The sequence below is a fragment of the Leucopleurus acutus genome, assembly GCF_964270905.1.
Source record: "Leucopleurus acutus genome assembly, chromosome: 12".
Classification (NCBI taxonomy): Eukaryota; Metazoa; Chordata; class Mammalia; order Artiodactyla; family Delphinidae; genus Leucopleurus; species Leucopleurus acutus.
In genome coordinates, this window is record NC_139154.1 from 90,589,597 (window position 1) to 90,608,353 (window position 18,757).

Genomic DNA, 18,757 nt, shown 5'->3' on the forward strand with positions numbered 1-18,757 from the left:
CAGGGCTGATTGGTTTTGACGCCTGCTCGTGTAGCCACATTTGTCGCCCCTGTGCCCTAGCCCACTTCCTATTGGTGGAGAGAAGTGGGGCCGAGGGCTAATTTGTTTTAACTCTTAACTGCAACTGCCGTCCCCGCCCCAGCATTTCTCTGATTGGATTCGACTCCGCAGGACCTCACTGGCTGGGGGGTGAGGGGGGAGAACAGCAGGTGGGAGACCCGCAGGACTCGCCTCAGCCGCCGAAAGTCCTGGCCAATCAGCTCGTGCGGTCTCGGCCGGATCCTCCCTGTGGCCGCTTCGCAAGACGACGATTTACCTTCCCCTAGTTGTGTTTTCCTCCTTCCCATCCCCTCTTTGGGAAGGCATTCGTCTAGCGCCCAGGTGGTCTCCGGCGGCCCCTGCCTAGTTCTACCGGCGCTTGCGCTCTCATAGTCAGTAGGCTCTGGGGACATAGACTGATGTACACGACCCTCGAGGAAGCGCTGGCCAGTGCCGAGCCAGAAGACGAGCATTGGGGCCAGGTGCCCGCGCCTGTTTATCTACCATTTACTGTACAACTGTGATTTTGGACACCTAACCTCTCAACCTCAGTTCTCTCATCTGTAAATTGGGCATGATTTCAGTGCCATCGCGATAGCGTTGTGAGGGTTAAATGAGCTCACTTACGTCAAATGCTTACTTAGCAAAAGCCTGTTCCGCAGTCAGCGCTCAATAAATATTTGCGTTTATTGCATTCCTTGGGCTGGCGTTTGAGGGGAGAAGGGAAATGGAATTAGAGTTAGTAGGCGACGCGGGCCGAGCAAGGATCCTACATGCTCAAAAAGAATGGCACCACCGAAAACCAGCGACTGACTGTTCCTTTAGCACCGCTTCTCGTAAGACGGCTGGCGGAAGCCCAGCCTCTGGCCCTTCTAGCTACGCCGACTCTGTGATAGCGAACCATAGAGTGGCGGAAGCGGCCCATCCCCTTCCTCTCCCGTTCCAACGGCTTGGCGAAGCTTCTGGGGGTTTCTCTGGCGCGGAGGATTGTGGGGTTGCTGGGCGGCCCGGGCGCAGAGAAGAGGAGCAGCGGGCCACTGAATAGGCTTCCAAAATGATGGTGAGTGGTGTCTTGCGCATCTGGCTCCATCCGCTGCCATCTGGTCAGTAGCAGGCGTCGCCTGGCCGGGGCCGGTCCAGTAGGACCTCCCCTCCCCCGCCCCCGCCAGCCTACTGCCTCGGTCCTTCCCCCGAGCCCTGTCTGTGGGTGATCCCGGCCCGCCGCCGTCTGGTGGGCCCGGGCACGGAGCAGGGGCCCTCGATGAGGGTTGTGTGGGGCTCAAGAGGAGGCTCTGGTCGGCCCGGCTGGGGACTGCAAATCCCAGGGTGCTTCGGGGCCGCGAACCCGCATCGGCCACCCAGTTTTCTGAGCCCCCATAATCATGACCTGGGTTAAATGACTGCGGGTTGAGCGTGCATACGCGGTCGAGGGCCAGACTAGGAAGCTCTGGCTGCCTTGGAAAATGCGGATGTGAAGCGGGTGCTTCCTAGAACCTGCATGGGGACCTTATGTTGGGCCGAGCCCAAGGTCTCAACTGTGGTCTCCCACTGCTCCCCGCCTGCTGCTGCGTAAATGGAAACAGACCTCTCCGCTCGTACTTTAATTAACTCACTCGTTCATTAAGCAAACGCATATTTATTACCTACTGAATGTACCGGGCTCTGCTGGTTGTCGGAGGTCCACCTCCTCAGCCAGGAGAATAGGTAGGGCAGATGAGGACACTGCATCAGAGGTGGGAAGACCCGGCCTCTGACTCCGATCCTGTCTGCGCCTCCAGATGTGACATTAGGCGGCTTTTCTAGTTGGCCACCTAACTCTGGTTCTCGTTTTCTTAAGTTAGGGAGGTTGGTGAATCCTGGAGTGTCTCTGTAGCCCTCCTCCCCTCCCCGCTTCCACGTTGTCCGTTTTTCCATCTCAGCTGCAGATACCTTACGTGGGTCCCAAAGCACCTCCGTGGTGTCTCCTGAGTTGCTGTTGAACAGGGTCAGCTTTTAAGTGTTTGAAGCGAACCCCTAAGATACTGCTCCCTGTGCACTTGGCAGTTCACTCGTTCATTTTAGCCTCTCAATCCAACTCAGTTCTCTGTTCTTTTCCTGCTTCCTCAGTTTATCCCTGACCTAGTAGATGTCAAACTGACCCTTATGAGGTGTTCATTGTGGCCAAATGCCCTGTGAATCCCGCCTGTACCCAAGATAGAAGGAACCTGGCATTAATCTGTATTCCTTCTCCCTTTCATACCACTAGTACTGCCTTTTTCAGTCCATCTTCAACGTTACTGTTCCTGAAGTCATCTTCATCTTGTGTGCAGAGGCAGCTTAGTAGAGCAGTGGAGAGTAAGGGCTTTGGAGCTACACTGAATGCCTAGGTTCGTAACTAGCTCTGCCACTTACTAGGTGTGTGACTTTGAGCATGGTATTACATTTCTGGCCCTCAGTCTGTTAAAGGGGATTAAATGAATGAATACATATGAAGTGCCCATCAGGTAGTAACACTCAGCATGTTAGCTAGTCTGCTAGGTGGTTGCTTGCCTTTTCGTCCCTGTAATCCACCTTCCTGCCAAGGCTACCATAAGAGTTTTGGTTGGCCTTTAAAGAACTGGGGATCAGAACCAAGATTCTTCTGACTGGTGATAAAACCCTTCACCAAGAGGCTCCAGACCACCACCTTGGGTTTTTCCTGAACTGACATCTTTTCTGTTTCTTTGCTGTATTGACCAATTATAGCTGTCCTTTTGGTGTGTGAAACTTCGGTCACCAAGAATTCTCCTTGCTGTTATTGAATTGGTACTTGATATTCTGGAAGCCTTCTGGGATTGAGAGGTAAAAGGGTTCCCCAGAAAGCTCAGTCTTTGGTACAGCCAGAATGTATGCTTGCCTTTGTGGTATTGAGCACTACATGACTTAGCATATGAACACCTGTTGTTTTATAGAGCGTCAAGCTTAATAATGCTTAATAAAAGTTTTTAAGGAGGATGAAGAAGAAGACTATTAAGCTGAAATTACCAAGCCTTCCATGATACCCTTGGCAGATTACTGGATTCTGCTGTTGTTTCTTTACTTGAGTAAAAATGCGGTTGGAAAGTAACTTAGGGACAGAAGCTGGGCTTTCCATAGCAGTGCTTGCCCCCGGGAAACTGACAGAAGAGGACCCATCCTGATTGACCTGGCTTGGCTCAATCCAGCCCTGCTACCTTTCCCTCCTTAAATGATCTCTGTACCCAGCCTGCCATTTATGTAGGGCCTTTAAAGCATAGGGAACTTGGGGACAACGTGGTGAGCTGCTTCCAAGCCCTCCTTGCTTTGTACTTAAGAATTTTCAGTGAATTTAGTATCACCGTGATGCCGATGCTTTTCCAAAAATAACTGACTGCCACCTTATTTCATGGCTTGTATAAAGCATTTTCAAGTGTAGTTGACCCTTGAAGAACTCGGGGGTTAGGAGGCCTGACTCCACTCAGTTGAAAATTTGCATATGATTTAGTCAGCCCTCCATATCCGGGGTTCCTCTGTATCTGAGGATTCAACCAACCTCAGATAGTGTAATACGGTAGTATTTACTATTGAAAATAATCCAGGTATAATGGATCCACACAGTTCAAACCCATGCTCTTCAAGGGTCAGTTGATATGTAACAGTTGAATTTTCAGCACCAAAAGCTTCTGTATATTGTTTCGTATGTGACCAAATCTAGGCATTCTACACATTGAGATTAGTGTACTCCTTACCTTTGGGAAGCTTGTACTTTAAGATGGATGGCAATATAAACATTGTGCTCAAGAAGGAGCAGAGAGTGTTGGGATCCCCTGTTTCCAATGCTCATGTTAACGGCTGTTGAGAAAATTTGGAAGAATGGAGACTGAGGAATTGCTGGCCTAGTGGTAAGAAAGTGGTTTTGGTAAAACGGGGCAGTGTGGCTCTTGTTGGTGGGGGTACAATTTGGAGGTAGAGGGAGAAAAAGTTTATAAAAACATTGGATAAGTTAGCCTTGGAGAGGTGAAAGAATCTGTCAAAGGAAATAGGAAGGGATTAAGACTCAAGTTGGTTTTTGATTTAAAACGTAGGGCTTCATCCGGGGCAGGGTTGGACCAGAGGTGACTTGAGGTTGCCCTGAGGAATGATTTAGCAGGACTGGGAGAAGGTGGGGCCTTTGGGGGACACAGCTTTCCTTGTGAGGAACCTGAAGGAAAGCTGAGAGTATAGAGAAGCCATTTCTTGCCACCAAACCTGGGATTCTACCATGAAAAGGAAGGAATTTTCCTTCCAGGATTCTTTAAAAAAAAAAAAAAAGTAATGTGTGATATGTTTGTTAGAAAAAGTTGAAACAAAACAAAATATCCAAGTGTGAAAACTTTCTTTACTTACCACTCTTACTCATTAGAGTTTGTTGTACATTTTTCCAGCCTGTTTTTATGCATTTGCACATTATATCTTGCCTCTTCTTACCCATTTTCTATAGTTGTTTTTTGTTTTTTTCCCAGTGTAAATTAGACTATGCCATTCCTCTGCTAAAAGCCTTTCCAGGGCTTCCCTTCTTTGTAGGACTAAAATCTAAACTCCTTACGATAGTCTGTAAGTGAGTAGTGACCTGGTTCCTGCCTGCTTCTTCAGCCTCATTCCAGTCTTCCACTTACTCACTACCCTCCAGCTACACTGGCCAAAGGAGTCGAATTTTTAAAGAAACTGCTCAGTTAATGTGGAGTCAGCCTCATGGGTTGCTCGACTTTGTAGTGTGTGAATTCCTGGCTCCTTTTTGTTGGGCTGAAACAGCCCTGTGCTTTCCTATGCCTTCCCTGCTCAGACACCTGAAGTACCCCCTAGGGGTGGACATGGGCAGTGATTTTCAAACTTTATATTGTAACCCACAGGAAAAAATAAATTTCAAAGCATAGCGTAATAGCACTTGCATAACTAACATAACAAAAATGTTGCAACAGTATTTATCCTTAATTTGTTTTATACACATAAAATCAGTCACAAATGCAGGGAAGACTGGGCCTGGTTCATGAGCTCATCTCTGAAGGCACAGGCTTGGATGCAGAGAGAAAGCAGTCTTGTGTGCTAAGCTAAGGAATTACTGTCTGCTAATGGTCACTGGAGCAAAGGTACCTAAGCAGGCGCTTTAAAATAAGCAGATATCCCTGTCTTCCCAGAGTTTCTAAAGCAGTTCCACACATAAAGCCTCTACGAGAACAGTGACTGTTCTGGAGACCAATGCAAAATAGAGAAAAACTTGTTTAGGGTATCTGGTTGGAGATTAGTCACAAGGAGGCTTTATGGACCCAGCATGAGAGAGGGAAACATTGCTGTACAAATTAGATTTGTTGTAATTTTGTGAGGCGGACAAAGGTGCCATTTGTTTCTCTGCCTAGCCATTTCCCTACACTCCAGCTAAACATCATTGGTAAAGCTGTCTGCCTGGGCATCTCCAGGACAACATCTGAAGCTGTTAGCACCTCATGTTTTGCATCAGTGCCCCATCTACTTCTCTACGATTAAGCTCTAATGCAGATAAATGAATGCTTGCTGGAGGGTGAACACTGAGCGTGGCCTGCTTCCTCCTGTGATGTGGCCTAATTCCTTAAAACAGGGAATAAGGTCAGAAGTTGAAAGGGCTATGCTTATGCAGTTGGGCACTGGAGAACACATTATTTGATTTGTTCTTTTTGACTAAATCAGTGCTTCTCAAACCATTTTCTGGCACACCTGCAAGTATGCCATCTCTGGAGGTAGAGGCAGTTTAAGGAATTGATATAGTGGATGGACAGTGGAGGAATGTGGTTTAAAAGGGCCTCCAGATATATTTCTGTTATTGGGGAGATGAGAGCATTTTTCCTCTCCCTCCTTAAGTCTTATGTAATGAATGATTATTTTTTTAAAAAAAACATTCAATTGCTCTTTCTTCTCTAGCCCACACCAGTTATCCTGTTGAAAGAGGGGACTGATAGCTCCCAAGGCATCCCCCAGCTTGTAAGTAACATCAGTGCCTGCCAGGTGATTGCTGAGGCTGTAAGAACTACCCTGGGCCCCCGTGGTATGGACAAGCTCATTGTGGATGGCCGAGGTAAGTCTGCAGAGTTCCTCAGGCCAGTTGCAGAAGAGGAGGCTCCCCCAGAGTGTTTGGGGCTAGCAGAGGTTGGCATTAGAAATCTCACTGCCTTTTTTTTTGCGGTACGCAGGCCTCTCACTGCTGTGGCCTCTACCATTGCGGAGCACAGGCTCCGGACGCACAGGCTCAGCGGCCATGGCCCATGGGCCCAGCTGCTCCACGGCATGTGGGATCTTCCCAGACCGGGGCACGAACCCGTGTCCCCTGCATCGGCAGGAGGACTCCCAACCACTGCCCCACCAGGGAAGCCCAGAAATCTCACTGCTTTTAAGATCTCTGAAGGATTGCTCACTGTGAAGCAGTTTCTTTTCAGACGTTGTCCTGAATCCTGAGCCCCCTGGGAATATATGGGAGAAGCCTGGCTCAGGAGCCTGTTGCCTTGTAGAGAGATTTAGCCTAGAAACACTATGGAATCTTCCGGAGTTGCCTGTGGTCACTCCCATTGGATCATGTTGCCAAGACAAATTCCCCCTTATGTTTTAGTGTATTAATTTACAAGTGAAATACTAGGGTATCAACTGTTAAGAATATCTAAATGATTATTCATTCTTATTTTTTAAAATGTTTTCTACATCCTGTAGAGGTGTGCTCTTTGCTCTTCAAGGAAAATCAGGAGTTCATGGTCTTTGGAATGTGTGATTTTAGGTGGCCCTTTTTGCACAGAGCTAACTCTGTAAAAAGATCAGTTCATTCCCACCATGAGCCCCTCTGTCCCATCCCAATAATGTGTATATGGGCTCCAAGTCCAACTAGAAGACAGAATTTAAGAAGAGGTCTTTACATTTTTGTGTTTGTTCCTTTTAAGGCAAAGCAACAATTTCTAATGATGGGGCCACAATTCTGAAACTCCTTGATGTTGTCCATCCTGCAGCAAAGACTTTAGTGGACATTGCCAAATCCCAAGATGCTGAGGTAGGAAAATCAAGCCTGTGTGTTTCAGTGAAACACATGCCTGCTTGCTCCTTTGCTCTCCTTTCTTTAAAAATTTTGATTTTATGTCTAAAATTATAATTTCACAAGTAATTGCTTGCGAAAATATTTAGGTGGAATTAATAGTCTTTTAAAATTCCTGCTGATCCACTGTGTGTGGCTGAGATCTTAAGATCAGGCCTGTGTGCTGTCATTCATTTGAATTGCTCGGTAAATAATTTAACCTCTAATCTGTTGGTTGCCTTATAAGATGGGGCTGGAGACTGTTTCCAGTTTACCTTTCTTTTTAAAAGAAAATATTTTTATGGTGGTAAAATATACGTAGCCTAGAACTTACCATCTTAATGTGTGCAAATCAGTGACATTAACTCGTCTGCCTTTTTAAAAACCATTTCTGACACTGTAGTCTTGATAATAAATGTTGAGAGAGACAAGTTTGCATTTCAGAGTATTACAGATATGTCCTGAAGTTATATCAAAAGGTCTGTTACGACCCAGTAGCCTGTAAAACAGTATGGCTTGTATAAAATTAAAGTGAGAAGAGTACAGATTTGATTGGTTAATATTTTCAACAAAGGAATACCTTTCTGTTCAGGAATTTGGCAGCTTAAACCCTTCGCCGCAGTAACCATTTTTTCTCCCTGAAGTCCCTTATATTATACAATGGACATAAGTGAATAAAAAATAAGTATCCTCTAAATCAGAGGTTATCTAGTTTTTTTCAAAAGCTCTTATTCTTAAAAGAGAGAGAGTGAGAGAAAGCTCTTATTCTTTTCCTCCTTCATTAAAAATAAGGTTTAGATCCTATCATAGAAAATAGCTATGTAAGAAAGATTAGCAGACTAGTGATCTGCTAATTCCAAATAGTGTTTAAAATAAAAAGGACCTTAGCTGGTCCTTAGAGGTTTGTTTTGTAAACTCCTGTAGTATTTTGTGCTCCTTAAAGAATATTTATCTCATACCTCTTGCTACTATGGTTATTTGTGACATGTGAGCATTGTATTATAAGCATCTCTGGAACTGTCTTACTCATCATAGTATCTTGTCCGTAATAAATAAGTTCTTGGCTAATATACATATATGATTTCATATTCTGGGGAAATTTGTCCAAATCAGCTCTCTTTGGAGAATGGCCTGGCTGGGGAATTAATTTTGTGGCCCAGGACCATTTGATGGGATGAATACCTATCCACCAACACCTTTCTTCTACTTGTTGCAAAAAGCTGTGCTTCCCAGAAAAGGCTTAATATCCATTTAAACAGTCCCCAGTTTAAATGGGTAGATTGCTTAAAAAGTGGAGTTTTGGAGCTTTATCCCTGAACGTGAGAAAACGTGAATTTACTGTCATCCTCTTCCAGGTCGGTGATGGCACCACCTCAGTGACCCTGCTGGCTGCAGAGTTTCTGAAGCAGGTGAAACCCTATGTGGAGGAAGGTTTGCACCCACAGATCATCATCCGAGCTTTCCGCACTGCCACTCAGTTGGTATGGGAGTGCTGGTGAACTTGGGCGCTTTGGGCACCTTTGTATTTCTCTTAGGATACTATCTTTATTGGGGTGTGGAGGGACTGGGAACAAGGTTCCTTGGACATTTTCTGAATTCTGCTGCCTAGGAATCTCAGTTCTACCATTCAGTAGCTTTTGACTAGGTATATTACTTAATCTCTTTAAGCCTCAGGTTTCCTGATAGACTATGATAATAAGCTCTTGGTGAGAGCTGTTTTTGTTTTTATCAAGTACTTCATGGCACATCTTGAGACCTTGCTTTTATTGACCTTTGACTTTCATTCTGTAACCTGGGGTAAGTCAGTTCCTCTATGCGTTACTTTTTCTCTTTACTATCTCTGTTTTGGGGTGGTGGCATTAAAACGAAATCATACATGAGAAGTAAGTATGAACGGATATCTTTTGAAAAAGATGGCTTTGAAAAGATACCATGTTTAACATACAAATATGTGTATCATATATAACATACCTAATTAATATATAAAGTGCTAAAAGTTGTCACAGGTGCTGTTTGTAAGCCAGAAAATTTGGCCTAATTTAGTGTCGTAGTGTGTTTCCATTCATTTGTTTTAGTGTGTTACCTGCAGATCCAGAGCTGAATCCTGATGTACCCTGATGATTCTTCAGAACTATACCTACCCTACATTTCTAACTTTGGGCATTTTCTAAACTATAGAGATTTATATTTTTCTGGGCAGCTACAAGACTTAGAAATGTTGTTTCAGCTGTGGAGTAGAAATGCTTGAGATTTGGGAGCAGACAGATTAGGGGCTAGCAGGAGCGATTGGGACGCACTTCTCCAGTTTGTCTTGAGTGTGAGAGACTCACCCAGCTTGTGTTCTTGGCAGGCGGTTAACAAGATCAAAGAGATTGCCGTCACTGTGAAGAAGGAAGATAAAGTGTAAGTTTGCAGTGAACTTTGTCAGACCGTTGACTTCCCGTGGCCAAATTGAATGCAGAAGCAAGTGGAATCCCTGCATGGCCTGGGGCTGTTTGGCTCTTGCTAGACCTCTGGCTGTGCCCCAGCCCATGCATTACAAAAGAGGCTGTAGGTTGTAGTTTAAAAGCTATCACTCATAAGGTCTTTGACTGCAGTCACCCGCTGTCACTGATAATCTGCCCTAAAGATACAGAAGATGAAATTGTTGAGGGCTGAGTTTAGAGACTAGAACAGAAACTATCTCCACATTGCAGTAGAGTCAGGTAAGAGGGACTTTCAAGGCCTGATGCAGGTCCCACCCTTGTGTCCCAGGGAGCAGAGGAAGCTGCTCGAGAAATGTGCCGTGACTGCTCTGAGCTCCAAGCTGATCTCCCAGCAGAAAGCCTTCTTCGCTAAGATGGTGGTGGATGCGGTGATGATGCTCGATGACTTGCTGCAGCTTAAAATGATTGGAATCAAGAAGGTTCAGGGTGGAGCCCTAGAGGTGAGCCTGCTGTGGCCTCCCTAGGAGGCTCTTGCTTTCACATTGACCCTTCAGACAGCTTGGTGTAGGAGAGCACACGGTACAGGAACAGAGAGAATGCATGTTGGGCTGGAAGGCAGACTGGAGCTGTTCCCCATACTGCTGCTACAGGCTTCTCCTGTAGGTGCATTTTGTAACCTCTGCAGACCTATATTTACTTGTCAGCAGAATGGAAGATTGAACTGGCTGATTTTAAGAATCTCACTGTTAATGTGGGAGGGGGATAGGGCTAGCTCTGATAAATTATCTAAAACCCTCAATAAATATATGAGAAGTACATTTCAGTCCATTCTTCTCCAAGTGATGTGGCCAACCTCTCCCTTCTTTTATTCATTAATTTTGACTAGATAATACGTAATTCAAACTGTTTAGAATTCCTAAAGGAAAAAACAAATGTCCCCTACACCACTCCTGCCCCAGATACAGCCACCAGTTAACTCTCTGTGTGTGTGTGTGTCCGTGTCCCTGTCCATGTCCCTCTTCTTCCAGAAGTACTCTGCATCTATAAGTACAAATGTAAATATTGTTTTCTTAAACAAATGCTCACTTGTAATACATAGTGCTCTGCAACTTGTTTTTGTCTACTTAACAACATATTTTTTCACTTATTTAAATTTAAATAGAGACATGTTGGCTAGTGGCCACTATATTGCACAGCATAACTATAACTTTGTTCTTTTTTAACACAGAAGTATCTTTCTGGAAACCTTCTTTGATGTTGGTGTCTCCATGTTGGACCTTTCTAGTCTTTGGCCTGCTCTACTTCTTACTTTACTCTTCCTTGGTGACCTCAGCCTGAGGTGATTTGGACAGGACAAGACCTGCTTGAAATATTATATCCTGGCCCTTTACTTTATGTTCTTTGAAGTCTTTGGAGGGACTTCTACCCCTCCAAATTGCATTTCATTCTGTCCACCTCCCTCTTCCTCCTGTCATGGCACATGTCAGTGGGATGAGGTTCTCTTTATATAATAAAGCTGTGAGGAATCTGGAGGTCATCTGAGCCATTCCCCATCTTCAGCCCCCACTACCACTCATGTTTCCACCCATTCTTTGCATCATGGCTTGCCGACTTTGTCTTTACACACTGCTTTGATAGCAATATTCCATTTTCTCCTGGGCCTTCCTACTCCCGTAAACCCTTGAGATTAGATTGGCATTCACTAAACTAGGGATCAGAACTAATAATCTTATCTGGTGAGAAAGCCAGGGGCTCCAAGCCACACGTATGTTCTTCAGACTGTCCCACATCTCTTAAATGCGTGTAAAACCCTTAACACAATACTTGACACACAATTCAGTAAATGGTGGTAGTAATTATTGTTCTCAGGATTAACTGAAAACTTCCTGATATATATCTTCAGCCTTTACCTCTCTCTTGAGCTTCACACTCCTGGATCTCACTGCTACTGAACTCATTATCTCATCCTCCAAACCTGTAATATTTTCTGTATTCCTTGACATAGCTGCTATCACCACCATTATTCAGTCACTCAACCCAGAAGTCTAGGGTCATCCTTAGAAATATTTCCAATTCCCCCCAACCTGTTGATCACTGTTGTTTCATTTTACCTACCAATCTGTTGTTTCCTAAGTCTGTCTCTTTTACTAGACCATTGTCCTGGTAGTGGTCACTCTTCCTCCAGTCTTGCATCCCCTAAGTCCATTCTATTTTTTTGTTGCAGCGTGAAGTTCCCCAGTTTACACTCTGTGTGTAAAGCATTTTGGGGTTCCACAGTGTGTACAGGATAAGAGTCAGGCCTTAGCAGAGCCTTTAAGATTCTCCTAAACTGGTCCCTGTCCTCTTATTTTGTATTCCAGCAACTGCAGGTCGCTTTTCATCCCCTGATTGCACCACACTGCCTCTGTCTTTTGGGAACATCTCTTTCTTTTTTCTGTTTGACTAATTTCTGCTTATCCATCTTGATTCAGCTCAGGCATCACCCCCTTTAGGAGGCTGTGGATTTGAATGATGTAGCAATCTGTTTCACCGATAGGCTACAGTATTATAGACTAGGATTGTAGATTAGCACTAGCAGAGAACATATAGGTCGTTGAACTGAATACACTATTTAAAAAAATTTATTTTTTTGACGTATAGTTGATTTACAGTGTTGTGTTAATTTCTGCTGTACAACAAAGTGATTCAGTTATACATATATATGTATATATTCCTTTTCATACTCTTTTCTGTTATGGTTTACCACAGGATACTGGATATAGTTTCCTGTGCTATATAGTAGGGCCTTGTTGTTTATCCATTCTATATATAATAGTTTGCATCTGCTAATCCCAAATTCCCAATCCATCTCCCCCTTGGCAGCCACAAGTCTGTTTTCCATGTTTGTGAGTGTTTCTGTTTCATAGATGAGTTCATTTGTGTCATATTTTAGATTCCACATGTAAGTGATATCATATGGTATTTGTCTTTCTCTTTCTGACTTACTTCACTTACTGAATACACCCTTCTTTACGGAGTGGGAAATGACTAGGTTTTTTAGTAAGAAAGAGATCTGAGATTTGAACCTGTCTTCTGATACTGCTGAAGCCACTCCCAAGTGCAACATGCTTTCTATTATGCCCTGCTATTAAATCCACCCCACAGCAAGCTCTGTTATGGAACAAGTGGTAGTAGTTCATATTTTGAGGGATCAAGATGGGAATAGCCACAATGATAGCTTGGGAACTGCAGGAAATTTCTGACCCTTAGGACCTTTTGTTTTCATCTCCTGGAAGGAGGAAGCACCTAGGCTACAGCACACAGGTATGTGTGTGCTCGTGTGCAGTACAGGTAGGGAGGGGTATGTGTACGTATGTGTAGAAGACTGGGAGGTGGGGAGTTGGGATCAAAGTGCATCCCTTGGCACCCGCTTTGGAAGTCAGTCTTAGAGAACAGCCCAAACAGGCCTTTACCATGCTTAGTCTCTGCAAGCAAACTGGTTTTCCTTATACTGAAGACACACCAAAATATGCTCTGTATTTTTCCTAGCTTTTAGGATGATGGAAAAACTTTGTTACAACAGTGAAATAAAAACATGGTTAACTCTTTCAGGTTCACAGAAATGGACATGCATTATTAGCCCAGCACACCACTAACTTGATTTCATTTCGTGCCAGTACTGAACTGTTGAACTGTTTGTTTTTTTAAACAGGAGTCCCAGCTTGTAGCTGGTGTTGCATTCAAGAAGACTTTCTCTTATGCTGGGTTTGAAATGCAACCCAAAAAGTACCATAATCCAATGATTGCCCTTTTAAATGTTGAGCTCGAGCTGAAAGCTGAGAAGGATAATGCGGAAATCAGAGTCCACACAGTTGAGGTAGGCCCTACCAGCTGGCAGTGGCATGGAAATGGGCAACATTCTGGGCCATAGCCTTGGGCCTTTGTGGCCATCTTGGGCTTAGCTTTGTTTCTCAGGTACCTTATGGGCTCCTTTCTCCTCCTATCCCCCTAAATATTAATGTCTAAATACTGGGTCCACTTCTTTTCTCACTCTATGCTCTCTCTCAGTGACCTGGACCTGAGGGGGTTTGGATAGGGCAAACATGCTGAAATATTATCCTCTGGCCCCAGGGAAGGGGCTTGCAGGGGCCTCTCAGCTATATAGTGAGCCCAGTATTTTGATTCCTCTTATTTGGGCAGATGTGAACTCTGCCCTTTCTATACTGGGTCCCGTGTTGCAGGGACAGGTGTGCTCCCAACATTGATATCACCAAGGCTGTCTCTGGAGGTAGCAGTGTCACCCAGCTGTAAGCAAGTATTCTTGGAAAATGTATCCCCAACACAGAATGGCCTTTGGGGGAAAGGGTCTTGTCATTGGTAACTCCATGGGTGCAGTGCCTCAGAGGAGCTAGAACTTAGCCGGGCTAAAGTAGGTCTCGCACCGTAGCAAGTGCTACCTCTGGAGTAGCTCCTAGTCCTGGGGTTACTTTCTGCCTTTGTGTTTGAAAGTTTTAGGTGACTCTTAAGTTACCTTATAGGGTCCTTGTATATTTGGACTGAGAGGAGGCTCTTCTGTTTATCCCTGTTAATTCCCAAACAAATCAGTATATTTTAGTTGGCAGGGGTATGTTATATTTTAACATACCACATAGGCTAACCTCCACTCCAAAGCATCCTCATCCTTTTCTGGGTCTCTTCAGGATTATCAGGCAATTGTTGATGCTGAATGGAACATTCTTTATGACAAGTTAGAGAGGATCCATCACTCCGGAGCCAAAGTCGTCTTGTCCAAACTCCCCATTGGGGACGTGGCCACCCAATACTTTGCTGACAGGGACATGTTCTGTGCTGGCCGAGTGCCGGAGGAGGACCTGAAGAGGACAATGATGGTAACCAAACTTTCACAGGCTGCTTCTTGGTCTTTGTGGCCCCAGGGGGGTTTTCACTTACCCCTGGTGTACTGGAGTGGTTGGTATGTGAATCTAGACCTGTCTTCTTAACTCTTTTTGCCATGAAACACTCCAGTTCCAGTGTGTATATACTCGGTATACAAGAGTTAATCTAACCAAACAAGTCAGGGAAGCTGATTTGTAAGGAAACCTAGCAGTAGGGCTATGATTAGCTGGCTAAACTCCAGGCTGGATGCTTCCGGCCAGGTTTCCCCCCTTTCTTCTTGAGCATCTCACCAAAGATACTTCAGGTCTAAAGCACTGACCCTGACTTCAGTCGCTGGGCCCAAAGCACCCTAGTTTAGGGGAGGGGGTATTGGGTGAAACAAAGGGTCACCATCTCCTTTTAACCAGGCTTGTTTGCCCCTCGTGTGTCTTAGTTCTGTTTTGTTTTCTCCTCTTCCAGAGGGAGCCTGGAGGTCAAGGGTGAGAGTGGGTCATCCAGTGAGGAGAGCTCCGGGGCACCATGGCAGTCTAACATGGGAATTGGCTTTAAGACTAAGTGGCAGGAAGCTCACTTCTGGCCTCGTGTGAGCCTTCACTGCTAGATGATGTTGTCTTGTGTTCCTCAGGCTTGCGGAGGCTCCATCCAGACCAGTGTGAACGCTCTGTCATCAGATGTTCTGGGCCGCTGCCAGGTCTTTGAAGAGACCCAGATTGGAGGCGAGAGGTGAGCAGTAGTCCTGGGCTCCCTGTTTGCTTAGCGCACGAGACTTGCCTGATGGCCTTCTGCCATCTTTGGGGTGTGGTGTATATGTAGCACATGCTATTCTCTTCTGAGGTCTTCTATCTCATGGGGCATAAAGAGCTCAGATATATAGAGTGTTTGGGGAGGGAAGAAGATCAAGTTGGGTCTAAAGTCTGATTCCACATCTTTTATGCCCCTGTGGTACAACCAAGCCCCTGTGGTACCTTCCCAAGAACATGTCTTTAAGAGTGGGCTTGGAGAACCTTAGTGAGGAACAGAAGAGCAGCTGCTGAGTGTTGGGAGGACTTGGTAAGGTTAGAACACAGCAGGTTGGCAGCAGAAAGGAGTTCACAAGTATGATTTGACCCTGGGTGTAGGTACAATTTCTTCAAAGGCTGCCCCAAGGCCAAGACTTGTACTATCATTCTCCGTGGTGGCGCTGAGCAGTTTATGGAGGAGACAGAGCGGTCCCTGCACGACGCCATCATGATTGTCAGAAGGGCCATCAAGGTACTAGGCTGGGAGCTTCCAGCCTGCACAGCTCACTCTGCCTCTTGAGCTGATGAGACCCTGGATTTGTGTGGTGATTCCTTCCCTGTATAACTTGTGTCCTTCCATGTGGGGCATGTGGGCCCTGATTCGTCTCACAGATGATAAAGAAACAGCCTCAGTCTCTCAAAATAAGTCATGCTGCCTTAAAAGCTAAGACTTGTTCTTGTGAGCAGCTGTGGAGCTGATAGAGTCAGCCATCCCAGGGATTGTGCCAGTGCCCTCAAGCTACAGGTGACCTTGAAGATGGTCAGAAACCATAAGGTTCACCAGATTGAAGTTGGGATGTGCTAGACAAGGTCCATGTCTGGGCTTCCTGGGGCTTGGGCTGAGGGAGGGAATGTGGAACCAGCCCTCTTTCTGGGCCAGAGGGCCTATTGACTGAACGGCCTAATTTGGCCAGGGCTGGAGGTTAGACCTGGGGACCCCTTGCATTTAGTGGTGGGTCTGGTCTCTGCAGAATGATTCAGTGGTGGCTGGTGGCGGCGCCATTGAGATGGAGCTCTCCAAGTACCTGCGAGATTACTCAAGGACCATTCCAGGAAAACAGCAGCTATTGATTGGGGCCTATGCCAAGGCATTGGAAATTATCCCACGCCAGCTGTGTGACAACGCTGGCTTTGATGCCACAAACATCCTCAACAAGCTGCGGGCTCGGCACGCCCAGGTGGGTTATTCCTCTCCTCCGGGTCCAGGGACTGGGTGGACGGGGCTAGATTCTGAGTGTGTGTTGTGCTTACTCAAGCTCTGTGTGGTCAGCCCAGGTGATAGTGCTGGAACCAAACCCAGTACCAACTGCCTGCCTCCTCTGAGGTCAGAAGGAAAGACCAGTGCTGGGACTGGTGGTTCCAGGGTTTGTTCAGTGCTTCTTCCAAGAGTCTGATCACTCCTTACGGTGCCGTGAGAGGAACCAAAGGAACCCTGTGGCCTTCTGCCTGGAAGCACATACCATGTGTACTGGGTTCCTTGGTGGTGAAGCACTCCAGGGCCCTGCTGACAGCAGTCCAGCCATGGCTCTACCACTTCCAAGTTGTGATCTCTCTGAGAATTTAATTTGTTCATCTGCTGTTTAGCAAATACTCATTTAGAGATGTTTCTTAAATGCTGTCTGTTAAATGCTCAGTGCGGTGACAGCAGCATTAAGTGAGTGACTTAGTTTCTGACTTGTGTTAGAACTTTAAGTAAGTCACTCTCTGCGTCTGTTTCCTTGTCTGTAAAATCGGGACTAATGGAAGCAGTGAGATGATGAAATGAGATAAGGGATTGGAAAGTGTTCCTCTTGAAAAGCCTGGTTTGACATACACAGTCCTCAGGTGACCTGAGGATGGGGCCTCCCTAAAAGCCAGCAGCTTGCCTGGGAGAGGGCCCGGAGGTCTTCTGTGGTCAGCACTTCTCAGGTTGGGGGTGGGGGAGGGGTGGGAAGAGGCTTCCAGGCTCCTGTTGTAATGCCACCTTCCTCAGGGAGATGCCAGCGGGTTCAGAGAACCTGAAGATTCCTAACAATCCGAGTCGTTCAGAGGGTGCGCAAGAAGAAATTTGAGAGCAGTTCCATATCACTTTCCCTCTTTTTCTGCTCTTTCAGGGGGGCATGTGGTATGGCGTGGACATCAACAATGAGGACATTGCTGACAACTTTGAGGCCTTCGTGTGGGAGCCAGCTATGGTGCGGATCAATGCCCTGACTGCAGCCTCTGAGGCTGCGTGCCTTATTGTGTCCATAGATGAAACCATCAAGAACCCTCGCTCCACAGTGGATGTTCCTCCAGCTGCTGGCCGGGGCCGAGGTCGTGGCCACCCCCATTGAGAGGCACCCCAGCTCTCACTGCAGGCTGCCTGCAGGCTGTGCTCACTCTGTCTTGGTGAAATGGTATCACAAGGAAGGGGTAGTATTTGGCCCACTCTGTTCTCACTGGAGGTTATTTAAATAAAACTTAAGAGACTTAGAATTCATTTTGCAGATTATTCGGGCGCAGGAGTTATACTCATACATGTCTGGACTGCAGCTCACAATTGTAGCTTTATATGTACTCACCCAACAGGTAGAAAAGAGAAAATCATCTTCCCTCTTGGGCTGAGTCCTTCACAGCCTCTAGTCATTGTTGAGCAGAGTGTAGGTCCACTCTGCCAGGGGAGGAGCTCCACCTGAGTAGCCCCTGTCTGGAAGTTTAGCTTTGGTTGTTTTCTCAGTCTTAGCAGTGGCTGGGAGGTGTGGAGTTGCTTCCTCTTCTTCTGACATCACCTTACTTAGCCCTGGCCTCGCCTGGCTCTGCTGCCAGGGTTTCTCTGGGTTTGAGTTAAATGCATTACATTACCTTGTCTACCCCCTTCTACTTCCGTATTCTTTTGGCTCAGTCTTTTCATCCCTCTTTTTCAAGATCTTGAGGTTGAGGGCTTTCGGAGGAATGTTTCAGAGAGGACAGATCCTTTCTAAACTCTTGTGACTTCTTAGAAGTAAGTCCATTGAGGAGGAGGCTGAAGGAGCCACCCGGTCTTCTCAGTTCAGCCACCAGTGGTCCTTTCTGCTTTCTTCTGACCAGAGGAGGTTTACAACAGCCAGCACAGATAAAATCAGCAGTCTGACTGCCTCCTTGTTTATTGCTAGTTCTGAGAGTTGGCCTGCAGCTACCTGTAATTAATAGGAAGCTTCTGCTCCCTAAATCTGGGAAGTGATTTTTTAAAAAATCTCTTGAGTTCCAGCCAAGCCAGATGAACTCAAAAGCAGAATGGGGGTGGTGGCAGGTCCAGACTTCGGAGTTTGGCATCCCTCCTAACTTGATGGTCTGTAAGTAAATTTTTTTCAGCTCTTCTACCTGTATAACGGTAATAGCTGACTCAGAGTTGTGGGGATAAGTTCTCCTCTACTTGTTTGATGCTAGAGCCACACACAGTTTAAGCCTAAACACCTGTTCTTTTTTCTGATTTTAAATGTTTCAAGACCTGAGTAATTAAATCAGTGGGGCAGCCCCATTTTGTAAAATGGGAAAGTTGAGCCAGACCATGATGGGGAACTGGTCTCCATCAGGCCAAAGTCGGATTGGCTGGCCAGAGCATCCTAAGGTTACCAAGCCAGTGAGGGGATGGGCAAGTG

At 45.9% G+C, this 18,757-nt stretch overlaps 1 protein-coding gene across 1 annotated transcript; it reads left to right on the top strand.

The window, feature by feature from the left end:
• The first annotated feature begins 979 nt into the window (after nt 1–979).
• CCT7 (chaperonin containing TCP1 subunit 7) lies at nt 980–17,615 on the top strand. The gene is made up of 12 exons (XM_082852395.1): nt 980–1,099; nt 5,947–6,100; nt 6,951–7,057; nt 8,434–8,559; nt 9,429–9,481; nt 9,833–10,004; nt 13,196–13,360; nt 14,184–14,372; nt 15,005–15,102; nt 15,498–15,630; nt 16,130–16,336; nt 17,252–17,615. The coding sequence occupies exons 1-12, from the start codon at nt 1,094–1,096 to the stop codon at nt 17,471–17,473; spliced, it is 1,632 nt and encodes a 543-aa protein (XP_082708521.1). The 5' UTR covers nt 980–1,093; the 3' UTR covers nt 17,474–17,615.
• Nucleotides 17,616–18,757: the final 1,142 nt, after the last annotated feature.

Excerpts from the sequence above, each read along its gene's own strand:
- CCT7 (XM_082852395.1), top strand. Across the intron at positions 7,058-8,433 it reads CCAAATCCCAAGATGCTGAG|GTCGGTGATGGCACCACCTC; the intron begins GTAGGAAAATCA and ends ATCCTCTTCCAG. Across the intron at positions 9,482-9,832 it reads GTGAAGAAGGAAGATAAAGT|GGAGCAGAGGAAGCTGCTCG; the intron begins GTAAGTTTGCAG and ends CTTGTGTCCCAG.